Source organism: Lynx rufus, unplaced genomic scaffold, assembly GCF_022079265.1.
Source record: "Lynx rufus isolate CCGP_SWC_20201006 ecotype Redwood Valley unplaced genomic scaffold, mLynRuf1.p SCAF_8, whole genome shotgun sequence".
In the NCBI taxonomy this organism is placed as follows: Eukaryota; Metazoa; Chordata; class Mammalia; order Carnivora; family Felidae; genus Lynx; species Lynx rufus.
This window is the reverse complement of record NW_025814896.1, coordinates 48,276,461-48,288,773: the sequence shown is the minus strand read 5'-3', so window position 1 is coordinate 48,288,773 and position 12,313 is coordinate 48,276,461. Positions and strand designations below refer to the sequence as shown.

Here is a 12,313-nt window from a genome sequence, read left to right as displayed (position 1 = left end):
TGGTGGTGGAGGCTGTCCTTCAGGTGGCTGAGGATTTCCTGGCTGCAGTTGTGGGGTCACCTGTGCAAGGTAGCCTGGTGGGGAGGAAGGTCAGTGATGGCTAGAGAGGAAGGTCAGAAGCCATGGTACACTCTTGCCTTTGGCCCTGAAATCTGATGAGTGTTCCTTCCTTCCTCCAAAGGTCTGGGATTCTTAGAAGAAAGAGGGCTATCACTTACAGTACAATTGAGAACATGACCCATTTGCTACTTTCTTCACTTCTTATTGGAATCTCTTATGAAGAAATGATTTGCACAGAGTGGTTTCCTATGCTCAGTCTGTTCCACAGCCAGCTGAATGCACTTGTGTGAAAGTGAGGCATGGTGAGTGCTTTCCTAGCCTGTGTCCTCAGGCTGTGAGTCTGTCCCACCTGGAGAGCATTTATTTTTTTTTTTTCTTTTCAACGTTTATTTATTTTTGGGACAGAGAGAGACAGAGCATGAACGGGGGAGCGGCAGAGAGAGAGGGAGACACAGAATCAGAAACAGGCTCCAGGCTCCGAGCCATCAGCCCAGAGCCTGACGCGGGGCTCGAACTCACGGACCGCGAGATCGTGACCTGGCTGAAGTCGGACGCTTAACCGACTGCGCCACCCAGGCGCCCCCTGGAGAGCATTTAAATCCTACTTGCCAGGTGCTTGTTTAATCACTAGTGTGAAGGTTTGTTTCACTTGTTAAAAGGACCTTCTGGCCTGACCACTTGAAGTAAGAACAAGATGATTTCTCTTAAGGCAATTCCCTTCCCTGCGCTCATGCCCCCTACAAGCCCTGTCTGAGGAAGTGGTGTGGTTTGTGAAAACAGTTGGAGAGTTGTTTATTTTTATTGAAGTAAACAAGTAAACGGGGATCAGTGGCTGAGTTAATTTTCTGTGTTTAATATTTACATGAAAAGAGTTAAAATAATTGTAATGGCTAGAACAGAACTGCCAGAAAATAAAAGGAAAATGAGAACAGTCCTGTTAACATTATCCAAACTTCCTTCTTTTGAAATGTCCCATCAACGTCGGGTAGTACCATGACTGAGGCCTGAGTTAGTTTTCAGGGGTTACAGAATATTCTTTATGAACAAAATATAATGAGTATTTATGTTCCAGCTCTTGTATTTTAGCAGATCGGGGGTTAGTTCATAGTCCGAGTCAGTCACAATTTCTTACAGGAAAGCTTTGCTTTTTGTGGCAACATTTTTATATAGCTTATGTGAGTTCCTCCTTTTTTTATTTAATGATTTGAAAACAGTATTTTTGCACAGTTGTGACCGTGCGTGATGACATCCCTGTAACCAAAGTGTGTGCATTTATTGTATCCTCTGATACTGTGCATTTAAAATGTCCAAATGCAAACCTTTGTGGCTTCCGTCGGAGGACCCGGCAGCACGGCATGCCACCCGCGACCCGCCTGCCCACAGTGCGAGCTGTGGACCAGAGCAGGCTCCCGCCACCACGTGCTGAGCCGGCCATCGCGGGGTCTCCTCCCTTGAGCTCTCGGGTGGAGGATTATATTATGAAAACTAACCATGTGACCATCACTCTACCTTAGCAGAAAGAGTGTGTATGTTTTACATCACCCTGTACAGAAAATAAAGTGGAAATTATGAATACTTTGATGGGTCTTTTCTAGATAAATTTAAATCAAACTTCATTTCCTTGAAGTTGTTCCCATTAAGGTTAAGGTAATGGGCATTAATATTCTCTAAGCTCTTTGAATTTCCATCCAAACACGAGTTGGGCTCTGCCCAACCTCCCTCACTTGGTGGAGGTCTACTGCCCTGGGGCATCTCTGCCAGCAGAGGCTTCGGCAGCAGCCCTGGTTTCAGCCTGTAGATGCAGTCCCTGGATTTGCATGGTACCATCCCTCTGGCTGCCAGGGGAAGGACTCCTGCCGGCATCCCTTTAAGCCACAGTCATTTGCCAAGTGCAGGGAGAGCAGGTTCCTAGAAGACTGTTGTGGGGGGAGGTGAGGAACTCTGAAGCCCCTCACCTCTGTGCAGTGTGGGTGTTCATGTCACTCTGCAAATGTCTATACAGGGACAACACGTGCTCCTGGGGAGGAGCAAGCCCATGGGCCACTCAGGCCTCAAGTTCTGGGGAGTAAGAGGATGCCCTTGGGGACGAGGCCTCTTGCAGACCGGCTCCTCCCCTCCGAGAAGAGTGGTCAGGTCCATAAGAATATTCACAACAATTTAAAGAGAATTCAAAGCAAATTTTTAAAAATGAATGGCAGAATAGGCTGTCCAGCCTAGGCATTCTTTGTTGATCATTCTGGTTTAGTTCTCATTCAGGTGTCTCTCCCCAAGACCCTTTCCTAATGGGAGCTGCTGTGGTAAGGGTCCCTGTATAGACTGGCAGAGGTTATGTGGTGGTTTCTGGGGTTCTGCTAGGATGATCTGCCAGGTGGCCCTTGGAGCCGTTTGTAGCCTGCCCAGTTCTGTACGCCCACCTTGGTACAGGTGTACAAATGGCCCTTTGTGTGAGTGCCCAGGCCCTGTATTCCCCATCAAAATAATACTGTTAACTTCCAAGTAACGTGAACACCATCAAATTCAGGAACAAGCACTCATTTGGTCTCAGAAAATGTCCGTGGTGTGGCAAGGTTTAAGATTTTAATGGGTTAGAACTAAATTATAACTTACACTCAAATCTGCTGGATTATCACCTATAGCAAAACCACGTTTCTGTTAAAGTCAACTTTAGTGTAAAGGTCTTCCCCACCCACCACCACCACCACATGGCTTTCTTTTTCAAATTCTGTACAGCAAATTTTGGTAAAAGCAAAGGCAACAGAGTGCTTGGGAGTTTGCACTGAGAGTATTTCCCACAAATGTTGGGAAGGCAATAAATCATCCCCTTGGTCACCTTTCATGATGCTCTGGGACAAGCAGCACCAGCACCCAAGACACTTTCCTAATCATGCATTTGGGACTGACATACTCAGAGGGTAGCCTTGCTTTTTCCCAGCAAGACTGTACTTGGGTTAAGAAATTGCAACACCCCACAAATCCCGCTGTGCTGGATCTTCTACAAGGTTTTTTCATTTTTCTGCTCTCCCAGGCAGCCTTACCGTCCTGGGAAGACAGAAACAGGTCTAGTTGGAGACGCATCTGTGATGGGAACTGTAACATCACACTGAAGAGGCCTCTGTGCAGACGCCAGAGCCCTGGCTGCTCGTGCTACCACCCCTGCATGCCGAGGCCAGCATCCCTCACAGCCAGGTGTTCACGTGGAGAGTGCATATGCAGTGCAGATAGTTACGGAGACAAATCCTAGGACTACAGGCCCCGATTTTGAATTTCATTACCCATGAAATGAAGAAAATATTTGTTTCAATTAAGTATCTTATTTCTACAGAGCCTAAATTCTAACAGCGGAAATAAACTTCAGATTTGCAAAACTTTTTACAAAGCAAACATTTATTAACACAGTAAATGACTTTTTGTAGAATTTCTAAAGAAACAAATTCAAGACAAAATTTCTTCCAGTAGGTAACAAAATAATCTATTATTTAAATTCCTTCTCATTAAGATGACTTTATCCCATGAAACAGTACATCAGCTGGGCAGGCTCATTCTCTTACCGAGAACAAAATTGGTTGTGTGACATCACTTTTATTCTATAAACACAACCACGATACGTTATCATTGAAAATTCAGTACTGTGATTTTCAAGAGCAAGTGTGAAACATTTTATCAGCACCTAAAACATCTCAGAGTGGCTTTCGTGTTTAACATGTCACAAGTTAGAACAAAGTAAGCATTTAGGGAGAATGTCTTCCTGCATTAGTCTCTGGCATAGTGCAGGTGTGACTTCATTCTGGAACTCAGGATAAACTGCCTTTCTCTTAGAAAGTGTGTATGTTTTCACAGCAAGTTTAATAAATTAAAATGTAGGAAAAATAGCAACTAATAAAAGAATTCTTCAGGGTTCTCTTTTTAAATTAGCATGTTTAGGGTTACACATGAATCAAAGCACTTAGCGTGTGGCAACATACCCAAGCCACTGGAACCAAGGTCAGGCTTAGCAAATACAGCAGAGTTATCTTCATTGCAAATTCATTTTGAGCAAAAGGCCAGCACGAGTCAGCCTCAGAAGCACATAAGACAAAGTTACTGGTTCTTCACAATCCACTCTTAAGGCATAATCAAAGACAAGTTCCAAACCTTTGGTCCCTTCTGCTACATGCTCACGTGCTCCCAAGGAAACTCTGGGAATTACTTGTCTGTGTCAAGCTCTTGATACATGAATGAGAAATTCTGGGTTTCTGAACATCACGGAGTCAGTCAAGAATACCTAGCAAAAAATACTAACACTCTGTTCTAAGATGTGCCAGACCACCTCATTGCTACTTGTGAATAAAAGGACTACATGATGTTTCAAGTGTTCTAAATCCTCTTGCTTAATCTTTTACACCTCTGTAAAACAACTATACCATTTGCTGCTAGAATCTTTGGTAGGACAGCTTTTACCTAATCAGATTTTAGGAATGAAACCCACCAGCCACATTTCATTTTAGCAGTTATTCCAGGACCGATTTCCTAGCTGCATATGTGCTGTGAGTAGAGAGTATACTAAGCCATTCTGCAAGCGTTCAATTTGTCATTTCTTCTTCAGTGCCTACAAAACAAGAGGTGGAAGGGAATGGATGCAACTGTCCATTTCTTCAGTCCCATTCAAGGGTCCCCAGAGCAAATCAGACTTGCTTCAGTTCAATAGGAGAGTTGAAAACATGGTCCCAGTTTTATTTCAGCTTAATAGCCTAAAGGTATCAGAGTAATAAACCCATACTGAAGTGTAAGGCAGGCTGAGAGACCAGGGAGACCACGAACACTAACTTTATGAGCTGGGCCAGGGCTCTGGATCTATAGTTATGTAGTTGTCCAAACTTCATACACATCAAGACAAGCAATAGAACGGTTATGCATACAACCTGCACCAGGATTAAGTGAGGTCATGTTAACTGCCTTGTTTCTTGATCAAGTGTAGCTGAGGTCATGCAGACTGGGATTTTTAAGGGAAAGCTCTAAAAATGCTTTGATAAAGACGTGCAAGTTAGCAGAGATTCAGGAAAATGTGCAGAAGCTATTCTTGCCCATTTTGCCCACACAGTTCTTGGTCTTGGCCCCCGATGCTAACTTGTGTACAGTGATCACTCACACAGAGACGCAGCGTAGGATCTGCTTGGCAGGTGACTCCAAGCTTTCATTCCATGTTGGTCAGAGAGTGAAGCTGTGTGGGCATCGGGTCTGTCTGTGGAGTCAGCTCACTAAGCTCACTGATGGTGGTGGCCAGCAGAGCGTCCTGAGACACCACAGAATCATCTGACTTGCAAGCCGTGTCTGCAGAACTGTTCTCGTGCACGGCAGGTACACTAGCTTGGACTGTGGCTAGGTTGTGAAAATGGCCATTTTCTGCAAAAGACAGCAATTTATCTGAAAGTTTGGATGGTGTGTATTCTTCATCCGGCTGTTCAGTCTTGTGTGTGTCATCATTCTTGGGTGAGCCATCTACAATAACAAGGAAAGACTTCCATGGAGTATTCTTATCATGTATCTACGAATCAAACACAAAACAAAAATCACAACGTGTCTCTGAACAAGTACATCTTTTACATTTTTTTTAATGTTTATTTATTTTTGAGAGAGAGAGGCACAGAATCTGAAGCAGCTTCCAGGCATTCAGCCTAGAACCTGATGCGGGTTCAAACCATGAACCGTGAGATCATGACTCGAGTGGAAGTCAGACACTTAACTGACTGAGCCACCCAGGCGCCCCAAGAACATCTTTTAAAACAATGGTCTCTTTTCAACTTAATTTTGCTTCTACCACAACAAAATACCCTTTCACTAATGGCCAAACATCTTTCTACCACCACTGTTACTGTTAGGAAGTACTTATCATAGATTGTGCCTTTAGAGTCCTGAAACTCAGTTCTTCATTCACACTGGGAATATACACCCTGAAGAGAAAACCTGAAAAGGAGAGACCTGTCGTCTTCTATAACCACCTTATGGAACGATGGCCAGCATTTCTGACTGTCTAGAGTTAAGGGTACATGGGGCCCAGAGATTTGTCATTCCGAAGCTACAGTACTGCTTACCGAGGTGTGCCGCCGCAGAGTGGACTTGTCAGTAAACGTCCGCCCGCACGCGTTACACATGAATGGCTTCTCCCCTGTGTGGATGCGATGGTGACGCTGGAGAGCGTTGAGCTGGGTAAACTGCTTACCACACTGGTCACAGCAGTAAGGACGTTCCCCTGAGACAGAAGAGAAGAAAACCACTGGTTCATCTCTCCAGCCTACTGTACTGAATTCTGATACACTCTGGAATCATGCCCACTAGAAAGTATCAGCAGAGGGGCGCCTGGGTGGTTCAGTCGGTTAAGCGTCCAGCTGATATTGGCTTAGGTCATGATCTCACAGTTCCTGGGATCAAGCCCTGCATTGGGGTCTGCGCTGGCAGCATGGAGCCTGCATGGGATTCTTTCTCTCTCTGCCCCTCCCCTGCTCGCCCTATCTCAAAATAAATAAACTTTAAAAAAAAGAAAAAGAAAAAAAGAAAGCATCAGGAGGAAGGCTACGCTGGGAACGACCGGAGAGTCGACTGACAAGTACAAATCTATCCCTCGAATAACAGGAGTTTATGGCCTACACCCAAAGACAGCCAAAGCCAAAAGCTGGTATTACATCTACAGAAATTCACCTGTTTTCCACAGTAACGGAATATAAAATTCCAAGTCCCACTGAAACTGAATTTGTGCGTGTGTGTATACACTAACATGTAGATCATTACCCCAAGTTCAAATGTCCACATGTCCACATCCACATTCAAACATTCATACCTTTTCAGTTTGTCAGAGGCAGAAACTAGAAACTCAGAAATTTAAAAATGCTATCACAACACACAAAATAATGCTCAACTCCAAATAATTTTCTAGTGAATCTAAAACCTTTGGGATATTATTCTTGCCACACTGAACTCCCTTCCCTGGCTACATTCCAGCCATACCTGTATGGACTTTAATATGCTGGTAGAGCGAATTCCGTTGGGCAAAAGTCCTGAAACAAACTTCACATTTAAAGGGTTTGGATCCAGTATGGATTCTATTGTGATGTTTTAAATACTCCTTAGAAGCAAAACTCTTGCCACATGTTTCACACATAAAAGGTCTTTCACCTACATGAAAAGATGAAACAGAAAGTTAGAAATGATACAGGCACCAGAACACTCTAAGAGTTGGCCCACACTCTAGATCACCTATGAACTCGAAAGTGCCGTGCTGGGCAGCACGTTAAATCTTCTAGTTAAAACTGTCATAAAACACGTATTTGTGTAAGATGTCTGCTATCTGCTGAAAGTTCACGTAAAATACACTTGGAAATCCCAAGAAGGATTCCACTAGCCTAGAATTAGATCATTCAGTCAGCCCACATTTTGGAAATTCAGTCATTCCAAACAAATTTTACAACTTGTTTGGGGGAACTGTTGGATTTTGCAAAGCAGCACTCCTCTGGCACTTTATCAGGACAAAAGTCCCCCTTGGGAGGATAGGAAGTTTACATGGCTACGTATGCACAGCTGCTCTCAGGCAGCAACTCCCATCAACCTGGACTAGAGTACATAACAGGAGAAAAATGTTCCCACCTCATGTTGTATAATTTGAGTCTTTTAATCCCACAAATCAAACTCATCTGATTACTAGATGTGCCCCTGATTTCACAAACAACAAAATAAAAATACTGCCTTTAACAGAACCCAAATACATTACTATTTTCATCAAATGACCAGTGCTTACTTAATGATTCAGTGTAGCCTGACCTCACCTCCACCCCCAATCTTCCATGAGGCACTGATTCTCATTTCACAGTCTCAGTAATTCACATCATTAAATGCCTCGGCTCTGCTTCACCTGCATTTGAACTTGAGGCTCATATGGCAGTGTTTAGAGATAAACATTTTAAAATGCAAGCAAGTAAGAAAGAACTGGGTTAGTATGGTAACAGCAGCATACAATAGTTAGATTCTGTATTGTATACAGCAAGGTTCTGAACCTCAGGATTACTGTGCTGAATTTGAATAAAGCCAACTTACATTTTCTGCATCACATAATAAAATCACATCACAAAAATTTTAGAAGATAGAAATGAGATAATCCCACTACCTAATACATCATAGAAATTTGTTTTCATCTAGTCTCTTATGTGCAGGTTTTCAATGTAGCTGGGATTAGCTGTATGCATAATTGTGCGTTTTCCAGTCCACATCCGGGCACAGGTGTTTTTCATAATGTTCGGAGCCCTGAGAGCCGCCCCATCAGGAGCCGGCAGGAGATGGATTTACCAGTTTACTGGACCACTTCCTTGTGGATGGACAATCAGGTTGTTTCCAATGCTCTGTTATTACAAAGAGCAAGTAGGTGGATGACAGCATATAGTTTTTTCCCATATTTTGAACAATTTCTTCAGGACAGATTCCTAGAAATGGAATTTTGGGCTAAAACACTAGGAACTGTTTCATACCTCATCATATGTAAGACTCCCTTGCCACCTTCCACTTCCCAGTGTGCACAGGCCGCTACCTCAAGCACGCCAGCACCAGGGGCAGAGGCATATTTTATTTACTCATTTTTGCTCACTTATGAGATGGAAAAGCTATATCATGGCCTTAGCCTGCACCACTTTGGGAGATGCCAACTTCTAAATTAAATGGCAGTTTCTTCTACAGCTACAAAGACATTCAATCACAACAGCATTGAGTATTTACCTGTGTGACACCTTTTATGATAAATCAGCATGTGGTTCTGAGTGAATCTTGCACCACATTCATCACAGACAAAAGGTTTTTCCCCTGTATGAATTCTGAAAGTACAACATTCAGATGATAACTTAGGATGTATCTCAAAGCCGACTTTGCAATACAATTTCCACTGTAGCCTGCAAAGGTGGTTATTCCAAGAGACCGAATGAGAATGGCCTAAGTGGAAAGACACAGGCCCGTGACCTCTGTCCCCAGATCCATTTCCAGCAGGGGCCAGCAGGCTGCCGCACTTCCCCGGGGGGTGGGGGGCAGAACAGCCCCTCACCGCCCTCTGGTTTACACTGCATGGCTGGCAGACACGCACCTCTGCACGCTTTCTTAACTACTGAATAGTGCTGGGCCACATTTGTATAAAGCTTCCTTGTGAGAGTGATCAACCACAGACACCTTGGGGACCACGGCTGACAAAGCACCACATGATCAAAAATGACCGGTCCAGAAAGAACAGTTCTCAAAATGCTGAAGAAGCCTGGTTTCCGAGGAGGACACCTCAGCATTTTAGTTTCCCAACTAGTATGTAGTAGCCATCGACCACAACTCCCTAAGCACTTCCTAAGCCAAGTTTTTAAACTTCTCACATAGAGTAAAAAGACAATGAATGCCATGTGACCACCCCAAAGACTGGCCCCGGCCTGAAGGCAGGTCTGTACTACAGGAGAAACTGCCTGTCTGGATTTCAAGCATAATCAGTGAGGCCTGGAAGGACACCTACTTAAAAACTGGTGTACCCCACCTACACTTTGGAAATTATGAACAGAAAACACTGTCCTGATTCTGGAGGTTGGGCTAACCAACAGCACACTTTCCAAGCCCAGAGAACAAACACCTAAGACCAGAGGAATGTCTTAAAGCCCTAAATGGCCTTTCACTGAGGTCGTTAGTGGGACCATGGGACCCAGCTGGTCACAGGCCCAAGTTCTAAATAAACAGTCAGGAAAAGAGCAATGAAGGTGATGAGCTCAACTGCCCCTCAAGCATGGTGGCACTGTAAGTTCCAGGGGCTACTCTGAGATCAGGATAGCTTGGCCTGCATGGCTGCAGAACCAGACTGGTAGACCTGGTGTTCCCAGTGGCCTCTGCCTGGGTGGGCCAGGGCTCGGTGTCCAGGCTTCTGTGCTGGCACTGGGCACAGGGCGAGGGGGACAGCCATCAGCCTGGGACCTGTAGGAAGGCCGAATGAAAAGACACCTCTACTCAGGAAGAGAATTCACAGAGGTCCGAAAGCAGCCCCCCAACTTCTAGAGGGCACAGATTAAGATACAATGTTCTAGATGTGGCCACACTGGTCAAACCCTGGAACCACCTCGATCTCTCGACACCTGTCTCCAGAACATCAAGAGGCTGCATCCCAGGTAAAAAGCACCCTTGCAGCGGCTTCAGCTGGTGGCCATGGCCCTACCTCATGTGGGTCTTCAGTGCCGAGGGCTGAGAGAACTTGGCCTCGCACTCGGTGCAGCCATACGGCTTGTGGCCCGTGTGCGTCCGCTCATGCAGCCGCAGCGCCGTCTTAGAGCTCAGGCCCTTGCCGCACTGCTGGCACTGGTGTCGCTCGCCGCCACCCTCGTGCACCTGCACCACGTGCCGCTTGACGTCCTTCTTCCTCTTGAACTTCTTGCCGCATAGCTCGCATGGGAAGTGGCGCTCGCTGCTGTGCACGTGGCGCTGGTGGCTCTTGAGGTTGCAGCGGTTGGCAAAGGTCTGGCCGCACGTATCGCAGCGGTGAACCACCTCGGTGGCCACTCCGTGATGGTGCCGGATGTGCTTCAGGAAGCTCTTCTCATAAAGAAAGGCTTTCTCGCAGATAGTGCATTTGAAGTTGCTCTTCCTCTTCTCACCCTCCTCATCCTCGTCCTCGTCCTCCTCCCGACGGCCTGCGTCCTCCCGGCCACCCACTTTTGGCAGCACCTGCACTGCCTCCACTGCCGTGCCACATTCTTCATGTTTTGTGACGGGCTCCATTTCTGCACCCATGGCATCCGGGTTAGGGTCCTGGGGGCTGCAGTAGTCCCCAATGTTGTCCTCGGCACTTCTCTGCTGCTCCCGGAGCCTTCTTGTGTATTTCTTTTTAGGGATTTCCACAAACACCTTTCTTCCAGCCAGCCTTCCACTGGCCCTTCTGATTTTTGGGTAGGGAGGCTTGACTGCATCTTTTTTCTTGTCTGGTTTCTCCTTGGACTTCCTGGGGGGCATATCTGGCAACACACCATTGCTGATTGTCTCTGCTGGGGGATCTGAGGAATCCCCAAGGCCGTTAGCAAGAGGACTGTCCACAGTGGGACTTGCCCTGGGGTCAGGGGCAATGGTGGCTTGGGAGCCACTACTCCCTTCTGCCTCCTGTGACTCGGAGAAGTTCTGCAACTCCAGAAGTACCGACTCTAACATCTGCTTCTTCAACTGAAAACAAGTTTCCGATAAGTCCAGACATTTCAGTTTCTCGGCCATTTCCAGCATTCGCTGCACCCGATCTTCCTCTACCTGTACCTTCGCAGTATAGACAAACTCAAGAAATGAAGCAAAGTCAACAACTTGCACTTCATTTAGGTAGACATTAGTCCTCGTACCATCCACAGTCTTCTCGTTAAGAAACATTTCTTTAAAGAACTTGCTGGTGGCTGCCAGCACAGCCTTATGAGCCATGAACTCTTCGCGGACACCCTGGTACTCCACGCTGACAGTCACATCACACAGGTGACCAAGAAGGCGCAGCTGATGCATTTCATGCAGAAGGTTGAATGGTGAGGATTTGGATTCCAGCAGAACTGCACCACTTTCCATGTTTCTTCTTTCCAAAAACAGCTCTGAAAACAGAAGCAAGAATTATTCATGCATGAGCAACCACTAAAGCAAAAGGATTAAAAATTAGAATTATTTCAGTTCTCTAGAGGATAGGAGCTGATTAACAACCAAAACCCAACTTTCCTCACATAAAGATATAAATCACACCACATTTTTTAAAAAGCTTATTTATTTTTGAGAGAGAGAGCATGAGCAGGCTAGGGAAAGAGAGAAAGGGAGAGAGAGAGAATTCCAAGCAGGCTTCACACTGTCAGCACAGAGCCCAATGCAGGGCTCAAACTCACGAACCATGAGATCATGACCTGAGCCGAAATCGAGAGTTGGACGCTTAACCAACTCAGCCACCCAGGTGACCCCAAATCATACCACTTCTTAGCAGGTTTCTAAAGTGAAGTTTTGATGTACCCTCATAAGATAATATTTAATGAAAGAAATAATACTAAGATTTCTCCCAGGGATAACCATAAATGACGAAAGTGAGGCCTAATGAAATATATTCTGGCAGGAACTTGCATACCTAGAACATTTTCTACCTTCCTTATAGACCCAGACCTCAAAACTGTAATAGAATTTACTGCAACAATAATGTCTAGCTCTTTGACTAGGAAACCAAATAATTAAAACAAAACACATGGCTGCCACTGAGAACAAATCTTAGAGAATCATGTCT

General features: G+C 45.3%; 1 protein-coding gene across 2 annotated transcripts; it reads right to left on the bottom strand.

The window, feature by feature from the left end:
- Positions 1–3,421: 3,421 nt before the first annotated feature.
- On the bottom strand, positions 3,422–11,641 carry GZF1 (GDNF inducible zinc finger protein 1). Of its 2 annotated transcripts, none has more exons than XM_047069303.1 (5): positions 10,247–11,641; positions 8,794–8,888; positions 7,039–7,206; positions 6,129–6,286; positions 3,422–5,581 (listed from the first exon to the last, which is right to left on the bottom strand). In XM_047069303.1, the coding sequence occupies exons 1-5, from the start codon at positions 11,620–11,622 to the stop codon at positions 5,231–5,233; spliced, it is 2,148 nt and encodes a 715-aa protein (XP_046925259.1). In that variant the 5' UTR covers positions 11,623–11,641; the 3' UTR covers positions 3,422–5,230. The 2 variants fall into 2 exon arrangements, with proteins under 2 accessions (XP_046925259.1, XP_046925260.1); XM_047069304.1 differs by having other exon boundaries at positions 5,316–5,535.
- Positions 11,642–12,313: the final 672 nt, after the last annotated feature.